The 27422-nt window shown below is 45.8% G+C and overlaps 1 protein-coding gene across 1 annotated transcript in view; it reads right to left on the reverse strand.

The window, feature by feature from the left end:
• Positions 1-27422, reverse strand: part of LOC146171570 (cGMP-dependent protein kinase, isozyme 1-like) — a 317967-nt gene that overhangs the window by 170027 nt on the left and 120518 nt on the right. The window contains exons 7-8 of the mRNA XM_084586427.1: positions 13172-13266; positions 11932-12000 (exon numbers count right to left, since the gene is read on the reverse strand). Coding sequence (XP_084442553.1) covers positions 11932-12000; positions 13172-13266 — 164 coding nt within the window. The remainder of the gene's footprint in view (positions 1-11931; positions 12001-13171; positions 13267-27422) is intronic.

Below are 27422 nucleotides of genomic sequence, written 5' to 3' on the forward strand. Positions count from 1 at the left end.
ACTTATCTTGCAAAGAGCAGCGCGGCTCACTGTCGTGAATTCGACGTCTCGCAGAAGGCCTGCCTCGGCCTGTGTCATGCCTGTGTGCAGCCGAGAAGGCCGCCAGAAGAAAGCATCATGCCAAGATCCCACGTAGGGAGGTTCATGGCCCAAATCATGTTGGCATCTCATATCTGAAAACAGGGACACCACAAGGCTACTCGTAGACGCCCGATGGGCCGTCGACAAACCCGACGACGCCCGGTATGCTGCCGTGACGAAGGAAGCCTTTCTTCGCCGCCGCCCTAGCTGCACGCCGCAAACGCTTTCGAACTGTCGGCTGCGCGAGGCCGATGTTCGCCTCGTTGCCAGTAGCGGTTTGGAAGCCACTAGCAGCTCGGAAAAAGCGCAGTGCACACATTATCTGCCGCCGCACAGACAGCGCACTCGGCCGCACACACCTATCTCAGTTCGTCGCGTCGCACAGTCACTGTCCTATATTCTTCTCGAGTAGCAACATGCGTCGAAACATCTCGCCCGGCACGTCAAACAGTCTTCGTACACCGGCCTTCGCCGATGATCGCGTCGGGGCGCCGCCGCTACCGCCTCACAAGAACGCCGGCCGCCGCATAGATCACCGCCATTTTTCCTTTGTGAGCGCTCACAAACGAGTTGTGAGTGGCTCGCGTCGCTCACAACCCTCGCTCACAATTCGCCAGTAGCCAACGTCATCACTTCAAGTGTGTTCACGACGTCAACAGCAGACGTCGATGACTTAAAGAAAGGCCACTCCCGCCGTGTTGCCGCTGGCCAATAGGAAGATTGTGAGTGTGAGCCGTCTGTAATTCGGCCCCAGTACTAGTAGCCTGCTGTGAGATCAACAATAACAGTGACCGGCTGGCCCTCTAACTAGACTTAAATGGTATCCTTCTGTGGCGCAGAAAATTTCCTACGCAACCACGCCCTAACAAAAGCAAACTTGTGAGTATTTCATGATTGATAGAATGCACGTCTATCTACACATTAGGGAATTAGGATAGTGGAGGCTGGTATTGATGTATATATACGTACACACACGCACGCACGCACGCACGCACACACACACACACACACACACACACACACACACACACACACACACACACACACACACACACACACACACACACACACACACACACACACACACACACACACACACACACACACACACACACACACACACACACACACACACACACACACACACACATATATATATATTATATATATAGGGAGAGGGTTGAAGCTCGAATGGGTCCGGTAGGGCATAAATGTAAAGGAGGTGACACACGGTGGAAAATAGCGCACTTTAATGCGACGTTTCGGCCGGGGTCCGGCCTTTGTCAAGCAATGTAGAAAGAAGCTGTCGGTTACCATTTCTTATATACATGCACAATCGAAGAACACGTGACCAGCCACTATCAACAAATAAACATCAAAATATCAAAACAAGATTCCACACGCGTGATGTGATGGCGGTGCAACGTATATAGACAGAATGACACGTGTTGCGCTTAGGTCATGCATCTTAATATGTTGCACAAAGAAAGGAAGGTGTATCACTTAAAAGATTGTTGTCACTATCAGCGCACAAAACAAAATATCACGAGGTTAGAATGAGTGGAGTGCATGTCACTCTTAATCCTGCAATATTCAGGAGGGGGAGGGGGGATACATCTACTGAAATATTATTCTCATTGGTAGGCGACAGTGGCAAATAACACATGTGTAGAATTTAACAGTGAAATATAACTGTGATTTAGCGCGGTACAAAAAAAAAGTAAACAGTCACTCAAATCGCGGCATGGTGACAAAACTCGATCGTGTGCTCAAAGCTATAAGGACAAAGAGAAGCAGTTAAATAAGTTAATTGTTCCTAACAGGATTACACAAGGAATCATGTGCAAGGTTATTGGATAAGTTGTAATGATCAGTCCATGCTGCGGCGGGAATAGATATGATCGTGATAAACTGGCAAACAAGAAAAAGATCAGTGCAAGAAAACATGACATCCTGTGAGGCGCTTTGGGCTGTAACCGTAAGAACGCAAGCGAAGAGGCAAACAGTGCAAAATGGAGCCAATGTCGAATAAACATAATATCTTTTGAGACGCTGCCAAAGGTGCTACCATTTAGTTAAAATGCTACGACGAGAGACAAGTTAGATTGCCAATGTTTTCATTCAGACTAAAAGAAACCGTGTTAAATTTCTGTATTAAAAATGATTCGCGAACTTCGCGTTCATGGTGGGTTCTGAAACCTGATTCCAGTAAAGTTACTTGCATTTTTTCAAAGGGGTACTCGGTAATGTTTACATGCTTAGTTATAGGAAGGTTAGGCAGTGTATTACAACTAGCTTTAAGATTATTAAATCGGTATCTGAAGAGTGTTTCGGTTTGGCCAATATACTGAATTTTGCAGATAGATGATTCAAGCATATAAATCACTTTGTCCGTATCGCATGAGAAGTTGCCCCGAATCTTTACATTAAAGTTCGATGCAGTGCTGAAAGCTTTCACCGATGTAGTCATATGTGCACAAACTTTGCACCGTGAAGATGGCACTCGATTGGTGCTGTGGGGCTAGCTTTAGACGAAGTTAAAATATCACTGAGGTTCTTGTTACGGCGATAGACAACACGGGGGGCTTGCTGATAAATTTCATTTAGACGATCACTTTGCATGAGAATACTATGATGCTTATTTAATATGCCTGCAACGTTGGGGACCGAAGCTGAATGCGTTAGCACGAGATTGATTCGAGATTGGCCGGATGGTTCCTTTTCCGCTTTGAGGAGAGCTTTGCGATCAAGAAGGCTTGCTCGTTCCACTGCATCATTTATTAGGCGCTCTGGATATTTGCGTTCCATTAGGGCGTTACGAAGGTTGGCACAGTGAAATTCAAAGTCGCGATCGTCTGAACATATCCGTTTAAAGCGGACGGCTTGTCCATATGGGATGCTTGTCTTCCAGTATTTAAGGTGGCTGCTGTCGAAGTGCAGGTACTGAGGTCTGTCACTGGGTTTCCGGTATAGATCAGTGAATAGTTTGCCATTCTTTATTAACACTGTCACGTGTAGAAACGCAATAGGGGTTCAAAAATATGAATGAGAAAAGATTATGGCCTCATGCACATTAATAATACTAGTGATGAATGATAGAAGTTCTCCTTTACCATGTTGCCAAAAAAAAATGTCTATGATTCTCTTGTAGTAAAAATGCTTTAGCGGGTAGTCGTCGAGACACCGGTCTTCTAATAAGCCCATGAATATGTTGGCGTAGATAGGACCAATACGTGTGCCCATCGATGTTCCGTTAATCTGGACATAATGTCTGCCATCAAATTCAAAGTTGTTAGTTCAAGTATTAATTTAAGAAGGATAGCCAATGTAGAACCATCAATGTTACTGCATAAGTTTCGATCTTCAAGAGCCCTTACAACTGACCGGATACCATCGGAGTGGGGAATATAGGTGTAAAGTAACGCAACATCCAGAGTTACGAGGAAGACGCCTTGACGGATAGTGATATCAGCTATGTCATCTAGGAAATCAGTTGTATCCTTTATGTAGGACTGGAATGTGATTGGAATCTTATCGATTAGTGTATCAATATAGCGTAACATATTTTCAGTTGCGGTTGCTGTTCCGGAAATGATGGGTCACCCAGGGTTGTTAAGTTTATCAATTTTGGGCAATAAATAAAATCGGGCTGGTACAGAGCTAAGGGGAATTATTGTCTTTGCAGTGCTTCTGTCAATTTTTTTACTCAAGCTACGACTGGATAAGGTTTCTTCCAAAACAGTTTTAAAGTCCGCTGTCGGATCGCTTTCTAGCAGGCGGTAAAAGGAACCATCTGCCAGTTGCCTTTTGACTTCCGCGATGTAGTCACTTCTGTTCATGACTACAATGGCACCACCCTTGTCAGCGGGCTTTATTACAATATCAATTTGTGACGCGAGTCGTTTTATTGATGCGGTTTCTTTTCCAGAAAGGTTACGACAAAATTTCTTTTGGGTATTGTAAGCTTTCAGTACATCATTTTGGACTGCCTTAATATAAATGTCGAGGCAGGTTTCTTTTTGAGTCGGGGGAGTCCAGTGATTTTGAGAGGGCAATTTACTATCTTTTACGGGATCTTGTGGCCGGCCATGGAAGTACTTCTTAAGTCTCATATTTCGGGAAAAATTTTCCAAGTCTTTTAACAATTGAAACTCATTGAACCTACCTGACGCAGGACAAAAATTTAGGCCGTGTGCCAAGGCACTCTCTTCGCCATTAGTCAGGGTTAATTTTGAAAGATTTACAATTGAGGTTTGAACCTGAGATGGCAGTGGCAAGTATATAGCGGGTAATATAGATGAATTCTATAGTATTAATGAGAGGGTTGCAGGCATCGTAATTAGGCTTAATAAGCGGTATAAAATGAAGGTTGTACAAGCCTATGCACTTACATGTTGTTATGATGACCAGGCAGTTGAGAGCTTCTATGAAGATGTAGAATCGGCAAAGCGAAAAGTACAGACGCAGTATACTGTACTAATGGGCGACTTCAATGCCGAGGTAGGGAAAAATCAGGCAGGAGACAAGGCAGTAGGTGACTATGGCATTGGTCCTAGGAATAGCAGGGGGGAGTTACTAGTTGAGTTTCCAGAGCGCAATAACTTATGAACCATGAATACCTTCTTCAGGAAACGGAAGAACCGGAAATGGACATGGAAGAGTCCTAACGGAGAGACTAAAAATGAAATCGACTTCATAATGTGTTCAACCCCCGCCATTATGCGAGATGTAGTAAACGGGAAAGTGCGATGCAGTGACCACAGGATGGTGAGGTCCCGAATTAGCCTAAATCTGAAGAAGGAACGCAACAGATTAGTAAGAAAGAAACCCATCAACGAATTAGCGGTGAGGTGGAGGGCAGAAGAGTTCAGGATCTCGCTACAGAATAGGTGTTCAGCTCTAACTGAGGATGGCGACATTACCCTAGAGGCACGGAACAATAATTTCAGAGATATCAATACTGAGTTCGCGGTAGAAGTAGGCGGTAGGATAGTTAGAGAGGATACCGGTAAGCTGTCTAAGGAGACGAAAGATTTGATTAATCCAACAGACCAGATCGATTTGGCCGAGATATCAAAGCTAATCAATAAGCGCAAGGTAGCCGATATAAGGACATCTAACATGGAGAAAATTGAGCATGCTGTAAAGAACGGGGGAAGCCTTAAAGCGGTAAAGAAGAAATTGGGCATAGGCGAAACCCAGATGTATGCGATAATGGACAACGCGGGCAACGTCATCACTAATATGGAAAAGATTGTCAAAGTAGCCGAGGAGTTCTATACAGATCTCTACAGTAGCCAGAGTAGTCAGGACCGTAACGAGATTGACGGAAGAGAAAAACAGTCAGATGTTCCACCAGTGACGAAGGACGAGGTCAAGAAAGCACTAGAAACTAGAGAGGATCAGATAACTACAGATTTCCTGACTGACGGGGGGGGGGGGGGGGGATAGCGTGCTAGAAAAACTGGCCACCCTGTATACGCAGTGCCTGGTGTCATCGACGGTACCGGAACCATGGAAGAACGCAAACATAATCCTCATTCACAAGAAAGGGGACTCTAAAGACCTTAAAAATTACAGACCAATCAGCTTATGTCTGTTACGTATAAGGTATTTACTAAGGTAATCGCTAATAGAATCAGGACAACCTTGGGCTGAAAGCAAGCAAAGGATCAAGCAGGGTTTCGTAAACGGTACTTATCGATCATATCCATACCATCAATCAGGTGATAGAAAAATGCTCGGAATATAACCAGCCCTTATACATACCATTCATTGATTACTGAAAAGCATTTGACTCAGTTGAAACCTCGGCGGTGATGCACGCATTGCGAAATCAGGGGGTAGACGAGCCGTACGTGAATGTGCTGGGAGATATATATAGTGGCTGCACAGCAACCATAGTTCTGCGTAAAGAAAGTAAAAAATTCCCATAAAGAAAGGTGTTAGGCAAGGAGATACAATCTCCCCAGTACTATTCACAGCTTGTTTAGAGGAAGTATTAAGAGACTTGGAATGGGAGCAGTTAGGGATAAGGGTAGATGGAGAATACCTCAGTAATTTGTGATTTGCTGATGACATTGCCTTGCTAAGCAACTCGGGGGATGAACTGCAAATAATGTTTGATGACCTAGACAGGAAAAGTAGAAAGGTAGGCTTGAAAATCAATAAGCAGAAGACTAAGGTAATGTTCAACAGCCTCGGGAAGGAACAGCAGTTTACATTAGGTAGCGAAATACTGGAAGTAGTTGGCGATTATGGCTACTTAGGACAGGTAGTAACCGCGGATCCGGACCATGAAAAGGAAATAACAATAAGAATAAGATTGGGATGGAGCGCTTTTGGCAAGGACTCGCAGATTATGACTAGCAGCTTACCGGTATCGCTCAAGAGGAAAGTATACAACAGTTGCATCTTGCCTGTATGGGGCTGAAACGTGGAGGCTAACCAAGAGAGCTCTACTTAAGTTGAGGACAACCCAGAGGGCTATGGAACGAAAAATGGTAGGGGTAACATTAAGAGATAGAAAGCGTGCAGAGCGGGTCAGAGAAATAACTCAAGTTACCGACATTCTAGTAGAAATTAAGATGAAGAAATGGACATGGGCAGGACATGTAGTGCGAAGAGAGGATAACCGATGGTCGCTGAGGGTAACAAACTGGATTCCAAGGGAAGGAAAGCGTAGCAGGGGGCGGCAGAAAGTTAGGTGGGCGGATGAGATTAAGAAGTTCGCAGGGGTCAAGTGGATGCAGCTAGTACCGAACCGCGTTAAGTGGAGAAATATGGGAGAGGCCTTCGCCCTGCAGTGGGTATAATCAGGCTGACGATGATGATGATGATGATGAAATCACAGTTATATTTCACTGTTAAACTCTACTGATGTGTTATCTGCTACTGTCGCCTACCAATGACAATGATATTTCAGTAGAGGAATCCCCCCTCCCCTTCCTGAATATTGCAGGATTAAGTGTGACATGTACTCCACCCATTCTAACCTCGTGATATTTTGTTTTGTGCGCTGATAGTGACACAAATCTTTTAAGTGATATATCTTCCTTTCTTTGTGCAACATATTAAGATGCATGACCTAAGCGCAACACGTGTCATTCTGTCTATATACCTTGCACCGCCATACATCACGCGTGTAGAATTTTGTTTTGATATTTTGATGTTTATTTGTTGATAGTGGCTGGTCACGTGTTCTTCGATTGTGCATGTATATAAGAATTGGTAAGAATTGGGAATGTATATAAGTCTTGTTTTTTCCACCATTTGTCACCTCCTTTAAGTTTATATATATATATATATATATATATATATATATATATATATATATATATATATATATATATATATATATATATATATATCTAGCGCCGCGTGGCCGCCATGCTTGGTGCCGACGACGATGAAGCGTTGGTTCGCTCGAGAGGCGCGCTGGTGCCGGACACTGTCATCGCAGCTTGCAGCAAACCTGACTCTCGGGTGTTACCTTCACGTTACCGTGTACCTTCACGGCTCCCTTTCTTGTGTCGTGGCTTGAGTCGTGACACTGGTGGAGGTGCCACTGATGATCCCTTCTCCTGCGGACGACGGGCGCTTCTCGTGACCACTCCAGTTCGTCGTGCTAGCCAGCAGCTCCGAGGCTTGCCCCCCGAGACCTTCCCTCTTGACGAAGAGCCCCTAGCTTCCACCCTAGCTATGGCAACGACACCGGCCGCCCATACCACGACTGCCCCTTCCACCTCTTTGTCCTGCCTACGTACCCCTAAGCCAAACCACAATGAGCAGTTTGAAGACGGCGAGGACTGGCTAGCTCACTGCGAAAGGGTCGCGACATTTAACGGCTGGGACGACGCTATAAAAATACGAAACGTCTACTTCAGCCTTGAAGACGCTGCTCGGACGTGGTTCGAGAACCGCAAGGCCACATTCTTTACGTGTCCGGCCTTCCGAAGCCAGCCCCTGGGAACGCATGCCAACAGTGACCGCCGGGAGAATGCGGAGCGTGCCCTGACCTTTCGAGTTCAGCGCCAGAACGAAGGGGTCGCAATGTACGTTGAAGACGTCATGCGCCTTTGCCATCGCGCCCGCCCATCCATGAGTGAAGAGAAGAGGGTGCGGCACCTGATGCATGGCGTCAAAGATCAGCTTTTTTCTGGCCTAGTGCGGAACCCGCCCACCACCGTCGCGACGTTTTTGGCTGAAGCTGTGATCATGGAGAAACTGCTACAGCAGTGATGCAGTCAGTATTCTCGGCCACTGAATTCCCTCTCCGCACCACCGCCGACTGATCGCGCCGACTACAGATCGCGCCGACTACAGACTACAGACTACAGATCGCGCCGACTACGGGGCAGACCTGAGTTCCTTTCGCGACCTCATTCGCACCGTAGTTCGTGAGGAGCGGCAGCAACTTCACTGGACATTTTCCCCAGGTCCGGCTTCTCTGGCCAGCGTCATCCGTGAGGAGGTCCAGAACGCACTATACCACCGATAAGTGCAGTCGTTCAACCGCCGCATCCGGGCCTCACCCAGCCGATGACTTATGCTGATGTCACACGCCGCCCAGCCCTGCTTCCTACTTCTGCGCGTTGCAATCCACCCGAGGTGGCTGTACACGCTGCGGAACCGCTGCCCCTCTGGGCAGATCGGCGCCAGGTGCCCCGAAAGACTGATATTTGGCGTACTCCAGATAACCGCCCTCTATGCTACCATTGTACCGAGGCTGGTAACCTCTACCGGCACTGCCCTTATCGCCAGATGGGCCTAATAGTTCTTGCTCCCGACAGCCCTCGTCCACGGCCTGGTCAACGGCCTCGGGACATCGCCGAGTACGTCACCCGCCAGCGTGACATTCTCCTCGTCGTGAGTCGCGATCGCCTTCGCGACGCCGCTATTCGCCCTATGGGCCACATTATACCGCTTCACACCGTGGTTCCTCGAGGCCTTATCGGAAAAAATAGCTCCGGCAACCTTCGGGGGCGAGGCCGCCGCAAAGCTTCCACCGCCGGACCACTCGATTCGCCCCGACGTCGAATGCCGAATTGCCGATTACCGAAAGCTTAACAGTATGACAAAGAAGGATGTCTATGCGCTGCCACGGATCGACAACTCTCTCGACCGAATTCGCCGTGCCAAGTACTTGTCCTCGATTGACCTCAGAAGTGGTTATTGGCAAATAGAAGTTGATAAGAGAGACCGTGAAAAAACTGCCTTCATAACACCAGATGGGCTCTATGAATTCCGCGTCCTCCCATTCGGGCTCTGCTGCGATCCTGCCACTTTCCAGAGAATGGTGGACACTAGACACTGGACACTCACAGGTCCGAAGTAGCAGACATGCCTTGTTTATCTCGATGACGTGATAACCTTTTCGCCGTCGTTCACGGAACACCTACGCCTTCTAAGAACTGTTCTCGAAGCCTTTCGGTCCGCCAACCTTTCTCTCAAGCCCCAAATCTGTCACTTCGGTTTCACCGAATCGAAGTTCCTTGGCCACATCGTCAGTGCTGACGGCATCCGAGCTGACCCCGAGAAACTTACTGCCGTTGCTACGTTTTCCATCCCCACCAACAAAAAAGCAATCCGGCGGTTTTTAGGGCTATACTCCTATTATCGCCACCTCATTAAAAACTTTGCACAGATGGCCAGTCCTCTGGCACTACTGACTCGAGATGACGCATCGTTTTGCTGGGGCGCGAGCAGCAGATGGCTTTCGACGAGTTACGACGCCAGCTCCAGTCAACCCCAATCCTGGCACATTTCGACGACGACGCCGATATGGAGCTACGCACGGATGCGAGCAACGTCGTCCTTGGTGCCGTTCAAGTTCAGCACCGTGACGGGTCGACAAATAATTGCCTACGCCAGCCGTGCACTTTCCCGTGCTGAGTGTAACTATTCCACCACTGAAAAAGAATGTTTGGCGGTAGTATGGGCCGCTGCCAAGTTCCGCCCGTACCTTTACGGCCGACCGTTTCGTGTCATCACTGACCATCACTCGTTGTGTTGGCTGAAGAACTTAAAGGACCCTTGCGGCCGCTTAGCACTTTGGGCATTGCGCTTGCAGGAGTTTTATTTCGACATTATTTATAAGTCCGGCCGAAAGGACACCGATGCTGATAGCCTGTCCGGCGCTCCTGTCGACCCTCCTCCGTCAGACGCAACCGACGACGATAGCTTCTTGGGAGCAGTCAGTACGTCCGACCTCGTTTCCAGACAGCGTGCCGACGCCGAGCTGCGACTGATCATCGACCACATCGAAGGTGGGCGCCCTACAATGCCCCGGTACCTTGCTTGAGGGCTGTCGTCGTTCTGCCTCCGCAACGGGGTGCTTTATAAGAATTCTACATCGAGTGCAAAAACATACTTGCTAGTCAAACCGGCTGATCTAAGGCACGAAATCCTCCTGGCCTTCCACGACGAACTAACTTCCGGTCATCTTGGCTTTACACGCACCCTAAACCGAGTCCGGTGGAACTATTACTGGCCACATATTACTCCGAGCGTTAGACGGTACGTCCAGACTTGCTGACAATGCCAGCGTCGAAACAAACCCGCGCTCAAGCCATCCGGCATGTTGCAATCTATTGAACCACCCCTCACCCCATTCGAGCAAGTGGGCATGGACCTTTTAGGCCCATTTCCTTTATCCTCCAACGAAAATAAGTGGATCGTAGTCGCCACAGACTACTTGACACGCTACGCTGAAACAAAGTCCCTTGCCCGAGGTACTGCCGGGCATGTTGCTCACTTCTTTATGAATGAAATTGTGCTTAGACACGGTGCACCGTCGACCATTATTACTGACCAAGACAAGGCATTTACAGCTCGGCTACTGCGGGACACCTTAACTCTCAGCCATACCGATCATCGCACGACAGCAGCCTATCACTCACAAACAAATGGCTAACGGAGCGACTCAAAAAAACGTTGGCGGACATGATTTCAATGTACGTTGACGTTGAACATAAAACGTGGGACGAGATCCTGCCATATGTTACCTTCGCCTACAATACGGCGTAGCAGGAAACCACGCAGTTTACACCATTCCGTCTCATATATGGCAGGGAGGCCCGCATGATGTTGGACGCGATGCTACCGTGCGGGGATGAAGCGGTCGAACCCGATACCGCCCATTTCGCGGAACAGGCCGAGCAAGCCCGCCAGCTGGCCCGCTTGCACATCAAGAAGCAGCACGGCACCGACGCTCCATACTATAACCCGCGGTACAGTGAAGTCCACTTCGAACCAGGGGACCAAGTGTGGGTGTGGACCCCCGTGCGCACAAAGGCTTGTGTGAAAATCTGCTACACCGTTATTTCGGACCCTATAATGTCCTGCGCCGCTTAAACAGTGTTAACTACGAAGTTGTTCCAGATGGAAGTGTGACCGTCAGAGTTCGGCGTCAGCGACCTGAAATTATGCACGTGGTCCGCTTATAGCCGTACTTTTCACTTGACTGAGCGCTGTGTCAACTTGAATTATTGTACAGTTCACCTCACCCCTAATTTTTTTTCTCTTCTCACCTTGACATCGGGACGATGTTTCCCTTTCGCGGGGGGGAATAATGCCACGTGCCTAGCGCCGCGCGGCCGCCGTGCTTGGTGCCGACGACGACGAAGCGTTGGTTGTCTCGAGAGGCGCGCTGGTGCTGCACACTGTCATCGCAGCTAGAAGAAAACCTGACTCTCGGGTGTTGCCTTCACGGCTCCCTGTCTTGAGTCGTGGGTTGAGTCGTGAATATATATATATATATATATATATATATATATATATATATATATATATATATGCGGGCTGTTCAGAAATGAGCGAAATGAAATTGAAGCTCGTGCGTATACTCACTCCCGGTCTAGTGCCAAACATTCCACGCCAGGCTCCAGCGAGATAACATTCGCTGTCCGCTTGTCTTCTCTGGTAACAAGTAGACAAAAATTTGAGCAACGTGTCAGAGATTTTTACACTTTTATTTGATCAGCAGCATGAACAATAATGCACCTTTGGATCTTTTTTTTTTTTAATTTCTTCTAGCTTGGATGTACGTCAGTACTTAGCATCCATTTTTAAGAGGCCTTTTGCGCTGTGTCAGTCACTAACGTTTTTGCAATTGAACATTCCAACTATTACTGGGGAATGAAAATACCTCCACGAGGAGAGAAAATCATGCTAAATCGTCCATTAGGGAACCTAAGGCATTCCAATTTCGAACGCCCTCTACGTTCAAAACAATTACTCGCTTATAGAGTGCAGCGTCACAGGAGGTTTTGATTAGTCACACTCGTAGATTTCGTTCACAACAAGGCAACTGATCCAGCACTCTCCTTTTCTTTCTCATGAAGCCGAGGAAAATGGAGGGAGGTGGGACGGGGAGATTAAATATACTGTGTTGGAGTTCTAGGCGCACAAATCCAGCCCTTCGAAACAGCAGAGCGGAAATGTAAAACAACTGAAAGTTGCCGTAAAGCTCACACAAGCAGTTCCGGCTCAGTTATCTCATCTTAGCTTTGATACATACACGTCAGATCATCTATGAGAGTATTCCGAAAATTCCGTTAGGGCGCCCAGTTATGATTTCCTCGTAAAAATCTATTTTCTCCTCGCTTTTAATTGCTTTTCTGCATATTTCTTTGATAATTTCTCCTGCGTCCTATTGTCCAGTAAAGGCTTTTACTTTACTTTGATCAGCGATATTGATTTGCTATCTTCCGAGTCATTCATGGTCAAGATTAGCTATTAGCAGTTCTTTTAGTCAACGTTTTTGGGAGGAGAAATTTTCAGTGGTAGCTACTGCCGCTCACTTGGACCTCTCGCCTTCAAGTGTAGATTTTCTCCTCTTCACTTTTCCACCTGGAAGCCGGGGCTCTTCTCTATCCGCAGTCGGATCTTATACGCTTTGGGGCTTTTAATTGTAGCGCAATGAAATAGAGGCTGTCATTTTGGAACGTACTCTAATACACATTAGTCACCGTTAAGGTTCAACTTTGCCTGCATGCAGTTTAATTCTAGTTTGTCCGCTGTGTCCCCCAATAGATCCTCGCACCTGTTGAGCGGGACATTGTTTCTATCCGCGGCCGTCGTTCCTCACCTGAGAAGAGCTTGCTCGCCGAAGTAGTCTCCTCGGCCCAGAACGCGGATCTGCTCCTCTTGATTGGTACCTTCGATCCTCTGCGTGACCTTCACCTGTGGTTGAAAGACATCCGCGGAAGGCATAACTCACCAATGGGTTTCGTGGCCGCGATGGCGCCTAAACGCTGCTTAAAGTAGGGCACAACAGGGGTCGCGGTTTAAAGTCGTCTCTACTTCGTCGCCTTTGAGCGGAACGGAATACATCCAAACCTGGCTCCTGGCGCTTGCGAATATTGAATCATCAGCGCTTCACAGAATGGAGGAGTCACCTAAAGAAATCAAAACTCTCCTTTAAAGCATGACATGTTTCTAAGAAACGCTGCAGATACACAGGCGGTACAAATAAGATTTTTCTTTAGTTGTAACGCCGTACTTAGTGACGTAAGGAGCTCCTGTAGGGCAACTGTGTACTGGGCGTACAGTATTAGACTCTATTGTTGCTCAGTTCAGATAAGTTTACAAAATGTTTGATGTTTATTTCCTCCTTATATAGGGTCAGGGAGGTTGAAGCAGTTAGCGCTTCAGTTTGTCACTCTGCAAGAGATGTTAATGACCTTTTTCCGAATAGCCTCATCATCCGAGGCTAGCATATGAAGGTTAGTATAACAATAATTAGAAAACTATGCTTGTCCTAATCCCAGTAAAATAGACGCTCATTTAATGTTGCCTCTGGTACGGAAACCTTCGGATTAGATAACCTGCTCTCTGTTGAATAGGTTCACGTTGCAAAGATTAACTACGTTATAACCAGTACATGGGTTCATTTTATGAGAACCACGGGGACTATAAACAGCCCCTGGAGGTATCGATATTTCTGCTAGACTGCAGATCACAAAATGAAGCAATATTAGATCGTTCTTCAGTTTTTGTTTTTGTTTTTACTCTAATAACTACCTGCTCTGCACCAGTCTGTTTTAAAGAACGCTACTTGTGGTCCGCAAGAGAGTTAAATTTAATAAACATTCTCCTTGTAGCAAGCTTTATTGTGGTCTAATAAAGGCGCCAAAAGCTGCAGCGATGCATCCCTCTCCGTGCAGACTGATTTTGCACAACATGCCTTCGGGGTGATTATGTTGCCTGTGAGAATTTCTATGATGGCATCTTGTATCAGCTTTCAATAAAAAGAGAAAGATGGGTAATGAACTTTTAATTAGCCAGACAGACATTAGGCTGGGTTACATTGCTCTACTCCAGATGGTCAAGCCTGCTGGCGACGTCAGAGGAGCGCTCGACGATTTGGTCTTGCAAGGCCTGAGCCGCACAGGAGTGTATCACAGCCTGGAGGTTTCTTTCACCGGAGCACATGGTTGAGGATAACTATCTTATCACACAGTGTGCATTCACTGTGGACATATGGGGGAGTTATTATTCAGCGCTAATAAGAAAAACGAAAGGAGCGCACTGGACGAAACACGACGCTACTCACTGAAGGAAAAACGTCAACGAATTTATATGATCGACGACTTGTATATGCGCAACTGAAAAGTGATCAATTGTGAAGCAGACAATTTTTACAAGGTTCAGATTTGAAGTCGCGAGCTTGGTGGAAGAAGTATGGTATAGATAGAACGTGACTAAAAAAAAAGCGCCACCGACCGAAAGAAAGATGAAATGCTATTTCAGCTCGTACACTGGAGCCTTGTTCCCATTCTTGGATTTGCACAGGCTCGCAACCAATATAAAACATCACGAAATCGATACTTTGAATGTTATCTTTAGCGTCGATGCGCATCAGCTGGATGCCGGGTTTCAAATCCATGTTAACGAAGGCGGGCAGCTCTGCATCTCTATGTTCTTGTTAAATATTTTGAATGGGCTTGGGATAAGTGACCCGCTCCACACAAGAAGTTCAACTGACGTACGCCAATTGTTTCCTTAAACATAATGGTGGTACATAGATTTTGCGTTTGTTGATGCGGAAGAGGTCTTTTACGCAGCGCCTCATCATGCGCCATTTGCATACGTGAAAGAATGCATTGATAAAAACGGTACCGTTAGTGTTCAAAATTACGGTAGAGAACGTTTTAGGCCTTTTAGATTTTTGTTTTTGCAGTTCTTCTATCAAACTAAATCATCATCATCATCATCATCAGCCTGATTGTACCCACTGCAGGGCGAAGGCCTCTCCCATATCTCTCCACTTAACCCGGTTCTGTGCTAGCTGCATCCACTTGACCCCTGCGAACTTCTTAATCTCATCCGCCCACCTAACTTTCTGCCGCCCCCTGCTACGCTTTCCTTCCCTTGGAATCCAGTTTGTTACCCTAAGCGACCATCGGTTATCCTCTCTTCGCACAACATGTCCTGCCCATGTCCATTTCTTCTTCTTAATTTCCACTAGAATGTCGTTAACTTGAGTTATTTCTCTGACCCACTCTGCACGCTTTCTATCTCTTAATGTTACCCCTACCATTTTTCGTTCCATAGCCCTCTGGGTCTTAATGACCCAGAGGGCTAACTTAATGACCAGCTTACAAAACAAGGGCCTTTGGGTCTGGCGAGTGTTCTGCAATATTCATGCTCTGGATATGAAGCAGTATAAAAGGGACGAAAAACACAGCAACGCACTTGGTGTGTTCGCATCCTGTTGCGTTGTTTTCCACACAAACTTTGCTCATTTGTGTGCTTTCCTTACTGCTGTGTTGGTCATCCGTTTACGCTGTTTTTCACCCAAAATACGAATTACTGTAGTTGTGATGTCGTAATCCTGAGCGGCAAATCTGGATTTTTCTGCACGGCTATTTCCAGCACCGACTGCTCGACGTTCGATCGAATAAGCTGCGTAAAAGCTGGCCCTCTGTCAAGGGCAACGAAAGATGGCTCAGTGCCTCGAGTGACGTCCTATTTCTCAAGTCAGAGAAGGTTGCTATTGTAATTATGGAAATAGTATATTACAATGAAAATGCCTTCCAATCTGCTAGAAAGAATTTCGTTGCTATAAAAAAAGGTGATGTGAGAGTAAGCACGAGGTTCATAACTTCTGCAATAATAAACAGTACCCACTGTCCGTGTCCTTATCAGCAAAAAATCACAAACCTGACAGTCCCTTCATTAGTATTGTGACCGCAAATTATTCATGGCACAATAAAGGCAGATTCTTTTTTTAAACAAGGCCTAACGTTTGAAGGTGTACAAACGTTTCCAGGAAAGAACTCTTTATAAGTTGGAGAATTAGAACGACACCAAGAAATTAGCTCCTTTTTCTCACACGGCCTCCGTAGAAGAGGTGCTAGTGTCGGTACAGCATTGAAGTTACAAAACTGGCCTTCCGTATTACCTGTCTGGAGAAAACTTATTCAAGTTATTAGAGCATCATTATAAGGACACTTTTAACCCATAGCTTATACTGCTCGATTGGTCGAAAAGCAGTCGGCGAAGTAATACTAGTACACCCGGAAATAATTGTGGGCTGCGTAAAAAAAAAGATTGTATCATGGTATTTGCTCATTCTACTGATTGACGACTGATTAGTGTCTGACCGACTAATACTGGTTATTGAAAGCATTGTAATTAATTGATTTTTTGATCTATTAACGAAATTTAAAAAAATGAATGAGTTAGTTAAGAGGGGGGTTCAAAGGTGCCGAATTAATCGGGATTAAAGTCAATGCTTGTTGGCGCTAAGTGTGTAATTGATCAATTAATTCATTGAAACAATTCAATAAATCAAAAAAATGCGTTCAAAGGTGTTAAACTGTCTACAATAGAAAGAAAATGTTTGTTCATGCCAGGTATCAGCGTATGAAAAGAACGATGGAATGAAACGAAATAAAAAATGACGAAGATAAGTAAACATATATACAAAATTTAAGAACAAAAAAAAAAGAAATAAGAGCAAAACATTGCCCGTGTCTGTGACAACCTATCGCATGTACTTAACGGCGGATCTACATTGTCCCCCTAATTTTTATCCAAGAACCTTGTCCAGAAAAACGATATATATACCGGGTGTCCCAGCTAACTTGAACCAAGGGATACAAAATAATACATTTGAGGTAGGTCAGTGAAACCAATTGCATTCAACTGCCAGCCTACTTGCGCAGTACAGGCAATTTTTTGTTTTTCAATTACTTAATTAGATAATTATGTTAAGTTTTCTAATTTATTAAATATCGACTTTAGACCAAACATGTCAATTGGAAACTTGTAGAGCACCTTCAGAAACCTCCATTTCATTAATTGCGATAAAGAGAGTCTCACGTCTATCTCTCTTTCTGGGCTCAAAAGAAATCCCGCGAAATACAAATCATACCACGTGACTAGCGCATTTGTGCGCCGCGATTGTGGTGCTCTCAGTCGTGGTTTGATCGAACGAAATAAGCGGCGGCCGTGTCTCGGCCCCGTTAAAGCGGCAGGCCGATATGCCTGCAATGGCTTCTTCGCCCGCGTCAGACAGCCGGCCCACGTGACGGTGCAAGTAGCGGCGAGAGCGACGAGCCGACACCACGGAGATTCTAACAAGGCCTGCTTCTCTCCCATCAGCGAACGTCACGACAAACGGATGAGCGATAAGGTATCAGCCACTGAATCTGCGCATACAGGCTTGGGTAAAGGGGCGAGATGACATCATGTGACTCGACTACCTTCATTTGCCGGTTCTTTATTGTCATCCGCCTGTTGTGACGTAGGCTACTGCGGTGCGTAGGCCTGGCCAAGATCGCGGTGGCGACGGGCGAGCTCGAGCTCGCTCCAACCATCGCCAACATTTCTGCCTGCCGCTGTAACGGGACAATCGGGTCACGGCTGCAGCTAATTTCGTTCGCTCAAACCACGACTGAGAGCACCACAATCGCGGCGCTCAAATGCGCTAGTCACGTGGTATTATTTGTATTTCGCGGGCTTTCTTTTGAGCCCGGAAAAAAAGATACACGTGAGACTTTCTTTATCGCAATTAATGGAATCGGGGTTTCTGAAGGTGCTCTACAACTTTCCAATTCACATGTTTGGTCTAAAGTCGATATGTATTAAATTAGAAAAATTAACATAATTAGCTAATTAAGTAATTGCAAAACAAAAAATTGCCTGTAGCGCGCAAGCAGGCCGGTAGTTGTAAGCAACTAATTTCACTGACCTACCTCAAATATATTATTTTGTAACCCTTGGTTCAAGTTAGCTGGGACACCCGGTATATATACATATATATATATATATATATGTGTGTGTGTGTGTGTGTGTATTGGGCCATTTGTGGCAGCGAGTTTATGCGAGGTTTCTTTAGCTCCCTTGGATGGGTAACTTGGGCAGGAGTTTATAATAGGACCTATTTATATAAGTGGATGTGTTTATATGTGCGGAAAGTTTTCCCATTTTCTAAAATACTGGATTATTTTAGAGTTCTTTTGAAGCTAATTTTTCAGGGATCATTGATAGTTCAACGTCAACGGCGATTGCTTAGCGCTTACATGGAGCCAAATATGAACAAAGTAACGTTTTACACTTAAAACTATCATTCCAGACAGTCTATCACTTATGCTGAGGATCATCATCATCATCATCATCAGCCTGACTATACCCACTGCAGGGGGGAGAAAGCCTCTTCCATATTTCTCCAATTAACCCGGTTCTGTGCTAGCTGCATCCACTTGACCCCTGCGAACTTCTTAACCTCATCCGCCCACCTATGCTGAGGATACATTCCTCCAACAATCAGGAACTGTCGACCTTGAATTCGGCCTACTCCAAAATATTGAAGCCGGCTATCGTATCTTTATTTATTGAATTATCTTTCTAAAAATCTGTATGTGACCATTTCTGTATTTATACCTAGATTTAAGGTTGTCAATGAGAGTTTGGTTTTTCTTTTTGAAATGAAGATTTGTTTATGCCCTGCAGGACTTTGGCTCTACGCACCCTTAAAAAAGATGTAGATGCAGATATGTATATTGCCTACTCTATACGAGAAAACTAAAGTATTCAGGATTCCCGTTGTCTGCGTGCTTTAAAGAAAGACAGGTGACCACGGCCGCTGAGTGAGATATGACTTCTTTTGTAAGCGGTTAATAAAGCATGCAGCTTTGAGACACGATAATGACAGCGGTTGAGGCGTGAAAGTGAATATGAAACATCCATTGCTTCTCCGCTACTCTTCTAATTAGAGCCTAGCAAGATCGTCTACATTTGCAGGTCCTCCTCGGTGCGTGTCTACCGAGGAGTGAGGCAGATACTGCGATTTGTTTCTCCCAAACAACAAGGAACCTTAAGTTTAGTTAGTTTAGATTATAGGGTTTCAGATCATAAAACGGCTCAGGCTATGATAGACACTGTAGTTTAAAGATCAGGAAATTCTATTTATTCATTTATTTACTTATTTATCATCATACTCTCGCCGCCAAATTGGCATTACAATGGGGGATAGGCTACAATAAATGAGGCAAAAGAAAATAACACAGGTGTTTTGACATGTAGTCTAGATGGCTGATATCACATTTTCGTGATATCAGTGATCGAAGGCATGCCAAGAACAAAGAATCAAGAAAATAAAGTACAGCAGTAACGAAAAAGTAATAAAATTTGTAACAAGCGTGGCCACGCCACGAGGTAACCGATTCTGACCCGAATTCGGTCGTAGTAAAAATGACATACAATGTCTGTGAGTTTTGCACCGTATTTCATTACTTTGTTGACGTGGACTCGTAGCAAATAAGCTTAATTGAGAGAAAGTAAATATTTGTCACTCCGTATACCTGCTCGACAATAAAAAATGTTCCAAGAGATTTCAACCTTATCACATGCGACGTTCCTCTAGGAAAGCAAGCCAAGGATCTCCTTAGCACGTGAAACACAGAAATGTCTTCTGTAAACTACGAATGTAAATTAAACCGCCAAATTTTGCACTCGTTTTATTCTCTGTATGCCAATATTAGACCACGTTTCCCCCACGGTACATGCCTAACCATGTACTGATTTAAATATGTGTCGTACGATAACGGTTCAATTCTTGAAGGAAACCGCGTAGTGTAATGCAACAGGCAGCCCGATGTGCGGCATGCTGTAAGTTTTTCATACGGTGGTGCCATGATAAGTCAGGCGCAAAGATTATGCCGAGACATTTAAGCTCTATCCGCACACGGAAATAATCCAAGCAGTGTTTATGAAATACTTGTACTTCACATAAAGGAAAGGTTTATAGCGCAAAAAGACACTCACAAATAGGCACAAATAGACACACAGGACCGGCGCTGACTCCAACTTCTTTCTCGAAACATCACATACAAACTTTTTTTTCAACATCCAAATGCTCCCGAAATGTCAGCAACAAAGTCATAATAGCATTGTTGGCCAACCCTACATACCAACATTTAACAGTCGACCTTCACTACTATACAGTGAGACAGATGGTTCACTAATACATTTTGAACCAAGTCTTTTTATAAACGAGACTTCTAGCAGCTCACGGACAAGATTATCCCTGCCTACAATCTTAATTTTTTTGAACTTCGGTTCACATTTTGTCTTGACATCGCACGATTTGCAATGAAGAGGTATATGTAAATTTTGAGTGTTTTTTAGAGAGCGCATATGATCTACAGCCCTATCGTTTGCCCAATGTATACCTTTCCACAGGTTAAGGGTATTTGGTAAATAACCCCTGTAGCGCATTTCACAAAAGGCGTGCAGCCTTGTCTTCGACCGGCATTTCCCATGACTCGTCCGCACATGCCAGCCAACTTTTAGGGGGTGGAGAAGACTATTCTGATACCGTATTTATTGGCGACCTTCTTCTGAAAGGGAAAATACCCCGTAATAAAACAAAAAGGTCAGTCCTCTTATGTCTTTCGTCAGGCAGCATCGGACCGTATTAAGGGTGCACTACTATGACACAATGCTACTAGCGACCCAGCCGTGTTCTTCAAATCCAAGCCTCTTGCTTGTTTCATTGGCGTGGCATGCATACCACTCGTTGCTACGGAGTGCGGGAGGGAAGATTTCCACCCCCCAAGAGTTCCAGGAAGGAACCTCCTCCTCATCTTCCTCATCCTTCAGCTCGACCGAAGTCGCGAATAGCTCAACATCCGGCGTAAAGGCAAAAACTCGAGTCGTGGCCAGAAACTACTCTCGTCAGCATCTCTACGCGGGTGGGGTAGTTTGCGACTTGCCGCACATGCTTCTTTTCCTTTCTGTTCCTGGAAGTGTAACACGCGCAACGTGGCATTCCAACCTGTCAAGTGAAAACTTGCTTTCTTCCATTGCTTTTGTTTGCCTTCTTTTTTCGCCCTCGTTGCTTTCCCTGCCTGTCGCGCATCGAGGGGCCGTCCCCAGGAATGCAAAAGAAAAAAAGAACATTTGCACTGCTTGTGCGATATTTTTGTTCGTAGCCCCAGCAAGTCATGGATCGAGTCTACAATGGCTTCAAAGAATACGATGTGAGGAATCTTTTCTGCGTACCGCTACAAAATGCGAGCAATAGCGTAAGGGCCCGGTGTCGCAGGAATCCTGACGACGTCGGTTTGTGCGTCGGTCGTGGCCAAATCGGGAAAACTCGAAAGTATGGTGCGAAACATTCATGGAATGGTTTAAGTAACGCGAAAAGTAGAAAGGAGTTAAGGGAGGCATGGGGAAGGAAGAGAGAGAGGGCGATCGAAAATAGAATAGAAAGGCAGGGAGGTTAACCAGGGGATGCCCAGTAGGCTACCCTACACGTGGGGAGGGGAACAAAGGGAGAAAAAGGAAAGAAAGAGCACGGAGGGAAGGAGTCTATGACAAGTCTAGAGATCTATAAAAGCGTACACTTAGTCCTGAACACAACCCCGAGTCCTTCAAAATTTTAAAAGCACCTTCACTGATTTTCTTTGTGATGAAGGAGTCATTCAAGGGCCAAGAATCTGACTACACACTAAGAGCGCGAGTCCAAGCACGCGGAGTGCAGCAGCCAGGAAAGCATGCTCGCGCTCAAGCTGAGGGCAGTCACAAAGTATGTGCGCAATAGTTTCAACACACCCACACTGCTCACACGCTGGAGAGTCCCCCATGCCGATGAAGTGGGATATGTATGCGTTTGTAAACGTCAATCCTAGCCACAGGCGATACAAAACTGTAGCATCACAGCGGGAGAGGGTTGAAGTAACTGGTAAAAGTGGCGTGAGCGGGACGTCCACCCTCCAGGTGTTGACAATGATTCTTTTGTCACATTTCGGGCGATCAGTCGAAGGTGCCTTGCTGGCTCTTGTCAATGGTATACCGACAATTTTGGTTGTGTCGTGAGCCGATCAAGCAGCATCGTCAGCTAAGTAGCGAACAATTTCACTATGGCTTCCACTGGCAGATTATTTCGTGATTGCACATTTCGAACCTCCGCTACAAGTTGCTCATGGTCGCTATGGCCAAGAAGACATTTTTAGGAGCTTGTGCAGAGATCTACTTTAAAGCAGCACGAAATGCGGCTAGTTCTGCTCCTGTGTTATGCGAAATTAGATGGTGTTTGCTTGCCTCGCAAGAACGACCATGGCGCATGCAGAACTAGTCGGGGTTACCGAGCCATCTGCTGGCCCCATTGTGTACCGTGTCGGAAGTTGGATTTCTTCAATATCCCCAGAACAGCACACATGGGAGCTGCAGACAGCCTGAGTGAACTGTTTTGGGATGAAAGACTGCTGCGTTGCTATGATTTTTGCAAATGCAGAATGTGGTCTGTTCAGAGGCATCTGCGCAAGGTGATGTTGTGGAACCCTTGAAATATGTAGGGAAGGATGAATATAGCAAATTTAGGTTCATTAAAGCAAGTATTGGCGCATGAACCCAGGCCCTATCTTGCTGCGAGATCAAGACGGGCGCGACGACAAAGGATCAGGCGTGTGTCAAGAGGACTCCGCGACAACTTTTCTTGCCACTGTGAGCGAAGCTAAGGTGGCGGAGCATCTGCAAATGTCCCCCTCCGCTACGTAGTTCGGTCGGCCGGCTTCTGCGCAGTTATACGCAGTCGAGCTTTTACTGCAGTTTCGGTTTTGTTTCCGCGGTCAGAGAAAAGTGCTTTCGATAAGCTTAGGCTACTTGTCACAACCTCGGATTTCTTTTTTTTTTTTTTTAACTAAGGCTTGTGCGGTCTTTGTAGTCGTCGTTTCTTATGAGGAGCTAAAAGAAAAAAATTATGAGCCGAAAAGGATTCTGACGTGCTCTTCGATTCACAGAGGTTTAAAAAAAAGCACAGAGCTCCCATCTAAGTGCCTGAGACGTATCGGATGTCGAAGCGGCCCCGTCACCCTAAGTCGAATGATGATGCACCTGGATGGTTTTAGCATGGCACGATGAAGCCGGCAGCGCAGGACATACATGTGGGAACATCACTTCAAATGCTACGCCTTTGAAGATCCATTTGAACGGCCCCCGACACTGCATTGCGCTATTTCATGATATGTCTTGCAATTCTCAAGTTACATAATAATACTTCTGTTTCCTCCTTGCATTCTCAACTGCGCATGCATCTCGCAAAATACTTGACAAGAGGTTTCTCCTGCTTTCGCATTTTCCTTTCAGAGGTAGTTACGTCGCCACGCGACAGTAGCTGTCATCTCCGGAACTAAATTGTTCAGCCTCGCGACCGCAAACCCGTTAGCGTTTAGGATCCTTTGCAGCATACGGACGCTTACATACGGCATATCCGTCAACGCAGACAATTGAGCACGATCGTATCCATTCGTGTTGAGAAAGTGAAAGATCTACAAACACGAACATGAATATCCCTGTTGAGCCATTTATTATGTCGTTCCGTAGCTTTGCTGCAGTCGGCACTTCGTCACGCATGTAATGGTGAAACACTTTTCACCTCATGTCATCATAGTAGCGAGAGGGAAGGTTTCGTAATTTTGAAGCCGCGTCTTCTCGTCTTTCTTTTTGTTAACACAAGCTTAAATGAATTCACTCTACTAGAGATTTCAGAGCACACGGGAGAAGGCGCGCTCACTAACTCCGGTGAGCTCGCTTCCTTAGCAGAATACGTATGAGGCGGAAAACCGGCTGACTGCTTCTTACGCCAGCACACACGTTGCACACCTTCGCCTGCATTGGCAATCATCAATCTTGAATCTCGCTTTGGTCACGCTTAGCGATCAAAAAGGTTTCAGGAGTACACGGCGGGCAGCGAAGAGCAGACGCAATCTTCTTTCAGAGTGGGAGTATCGAAGACCCCAGAAAACTCGAGAAGGAAAAAAAGACGTTTCGCAGCCACTTTCCAACGTTGTAATAATTTCAGTTATATTAAAAATGACCACAATATGACGAGCCTTATGACGCGCTTTTTTTTAAGGCGCTGCTGGTAATGTTAGTCTCAGGAATATATTCACCTGTGCAGGGAAATGATGCGCTTCAGATCTGCAGATTTCTCAGCGCTGCAAAGAAAAGCTGTCGATCTCGATTCAAAATTTTGCAAAGTCTTACAAGACTAACCAAGTTCGTGTATCTTTCATCATCATCATCATCATCATCAGCCTGACTGTGCCCACTGCAGGGTGAAGGCCTCTCCCATATTTCTCCAATTGTGTGCTAGCTGCATCCACTTGACCCCTGCGAACTTCTTATCCTCATCCGCCCACCTAACTTTCTGCCGCCTCCTGGTACGCTTTCCTCCCCTTGGAATCCAGTTTGTTACCCTAAGCGACCATCGGTTATCCTCTCTTCGCACTACATGTCCTGCCCATGTCAATTTCTTCTTTAATCTCCGCTAAACTGTCGGTAACTTGAGTTATTTCTCTGACCCAATCTGCACGCTTCCTATCTCTTAATGTTACCCCTACCAATTTTCGTTCCTTAGCCCTCTGGGTTGTCCTCAACTTAAGTAGAACCCTCTTGGTTAGCCTCCACGTTTCAGCTACATAGGTGAGTACAGGTAAGATGCAACTGTTGTATACTTTCCTCTTGAGCGATACATGTAAGCTGCTAGTCATAATCTTCGGGTGCTTGCCAAATGCGCTCCATACCAATCTTATTCTTCTTGTTATTTCCTTTTCATGGTCCGGATCTGCGGTTACTACCTGTCCTAAGTAGACATATTAGCCTACTACTTCCAGTACTTCGCTACCTAATGTAAACTGCTGTTCCTTCCCGAGGCTGTTGAACATTACCTTAGTCGTCTGCATATTGATTTTCAGGCCTACCTTTCTACGTTTCCTGTCTAGGTCATCAATCATTATTTGTACTTCATCCCCCGAGTTGCTTAGCAAGGCAATGTCATCAGCAAATAGCAGATTACTGAGGTATTCTCCATCTACCCTTATCCCTAACTGCTCCCATTCCAAGTCTCTGATACTTCCTCTAAGCAAGCTGTGAATAGTACTGGGGAGATTTCTTTATGGGAATTTTGTCACTTTCTTTATGCAGAACTATGGTTGCTGTGCAGCCACTATATATATCTTCCAGCACTTTTACGTACTGCTCGTCTGCACCCTGATTTCGCAATGCCTGCATTACTGCCGAGGTTTTAACTGAGTCAAATGCTTTTCCGTAATCAATGAATGCTATGCATAAGGGCTGGTTAGATTCTGAGCATGTTTCTACCACCTGGTTGATGGTATAGATGTGATCGATGGTAGAGTACCGTTTCCGAAAACTTCTTGATACTTTGCTTGATTTCAGTCTAAGGTTGGCCTGATTCTAATAGCGATTACCTTAGTAAATACCTTATACCGGCTGTGTAGTACCGTGTATCCTTTGGTGCAACTACCAACATTTATAGCACTCGACCGAGCGAAGATAGGATATTGACGCCACACAAATATGCCTGTATACTAGCCTAATGCTATTGAACTCATTCAAGCCGTGCAGTTTGTTTTAACTATTTGGATTACTCATGCAACAACACTTTAATGACCGTATAATGTAATACTGCATAACCTTCTTAAACACCAAAGAATCGCAAGACGGTCTCTCTAGAAAAACCTATATTCTGTTTTCTCTCATAATTAGACCGTTAAACGGGCTAGTCATTTTTCGGCACGCACAGGCCGCAGTAAAACCTATCCACCAGGAGCTCTCATCACGGCTTAACTTTTCCAAAACAGCCCGGGGCTGGAACATCCTTCATCATTTCGATTAAGCCATTGACCATCCTTCATGTCAAGCACCTAAAAGGTGCTTGAAGTGTGAAAAATAAATAAATTAAGAAGCAAGTGGCGATGCAAGAAAGGCGACAATGCCCATTAACATTATCGCATTGCCCTCCTAAGCGTGTCCCATTTTTTTCTGTTCTTTTTCTTTTGCAGAACAGTTCGAACGCAATAGGCTGCCGGCGGAGTTATGTTTTGTGCGTTGTGCGCCACCGCCCCAGGCCGCATTCATACTTCCCATGCAGCACTCGGACCAACATCAGACAGCTTGGCTATTTTGTCAAACGAACGCCGTAGATCAAATTCTTCATTGCAGCAGGTGCTCACTGTCTGATCTCCGCCGTTTAGTACAGCCATTTTGCAAAACCACAGGCTGGCAGCCAATGTTATTTTGTAACTGCCGTCTTGCTCTGCCAAAGCCCCATGACCCCATGGCCTGATCGATAAAATATTCCACATTTTCACCGTTGCTTGTCCTATAGAGTGATTGACGCGAGCATCAGACGGTCAGAAGACCAGTGTTTGGAGGAGGGGGGAAGCGGGGGTCGGGCCACCCGCAAAAGCAGCACGGCGCCGACCCCCGGGGGCGTCGGCAACTGCAACTTAGCAGGCGCCGTATACTCCTGCGCTGCAGCATACGAAGAAGCCGGAATACTGCCTGTATTGTTAAAGAAGATTTGTGAACACGGTCAATATAACCTCAGCGGCGTTGTGTAAACGCACGGACTGCTTGGTCACTATACATGTTTTTCGAATATTATTCCGTTTATCAACCCACCTTGTATGTTAATATTTTTTCTAAGCATGTTTTAGTTATTTTTATTTTTTACGGGAGCACTGGTGACTTGGGCCAGTTCTTTGCAAGTACGGGGCTTTACAGGCCGCTGTAGTGAGCACAATAACAGCGAGTTAATCTGCATTTTTCCGTCATGTCTTCGTGGCTCCGGGGCGGTAGGGATGCTTGCAAACGAGACAGCGCATTGAAGGAGAAACAAGGTATTTTCCGCGGGTGCTTGCCACCCGCAACTGCTGGCGCTAGAAGTGCGCTCGGTTTTCAGCCCTCTGCTTTGGTATTTATGTTTTCACCTGCGAGGAAGAGGCACGCGCGAGCACGTGTAAACAAAACGGATGAGATCTGCGGCGCTCCAGGAGCAGACAAACAAAGGACTGGCATTG

The sequence above is a fragment of the Amblyomma maculatum genome, unplaced genomic scaffold, assembly GCF_055883805.1.
Source record: "Amblyomma maculatum isolate TAMU_Amacu unplaced genomic scaffold, ASM5588380v1 scaffold_19, whole genome shotgun sequence".
NCBI lineage: Eukaryota > Metazoa > Arthropoda > Arachnida > Ixodida > Ixodidae > Amblyomma > Amblyomma maculatum.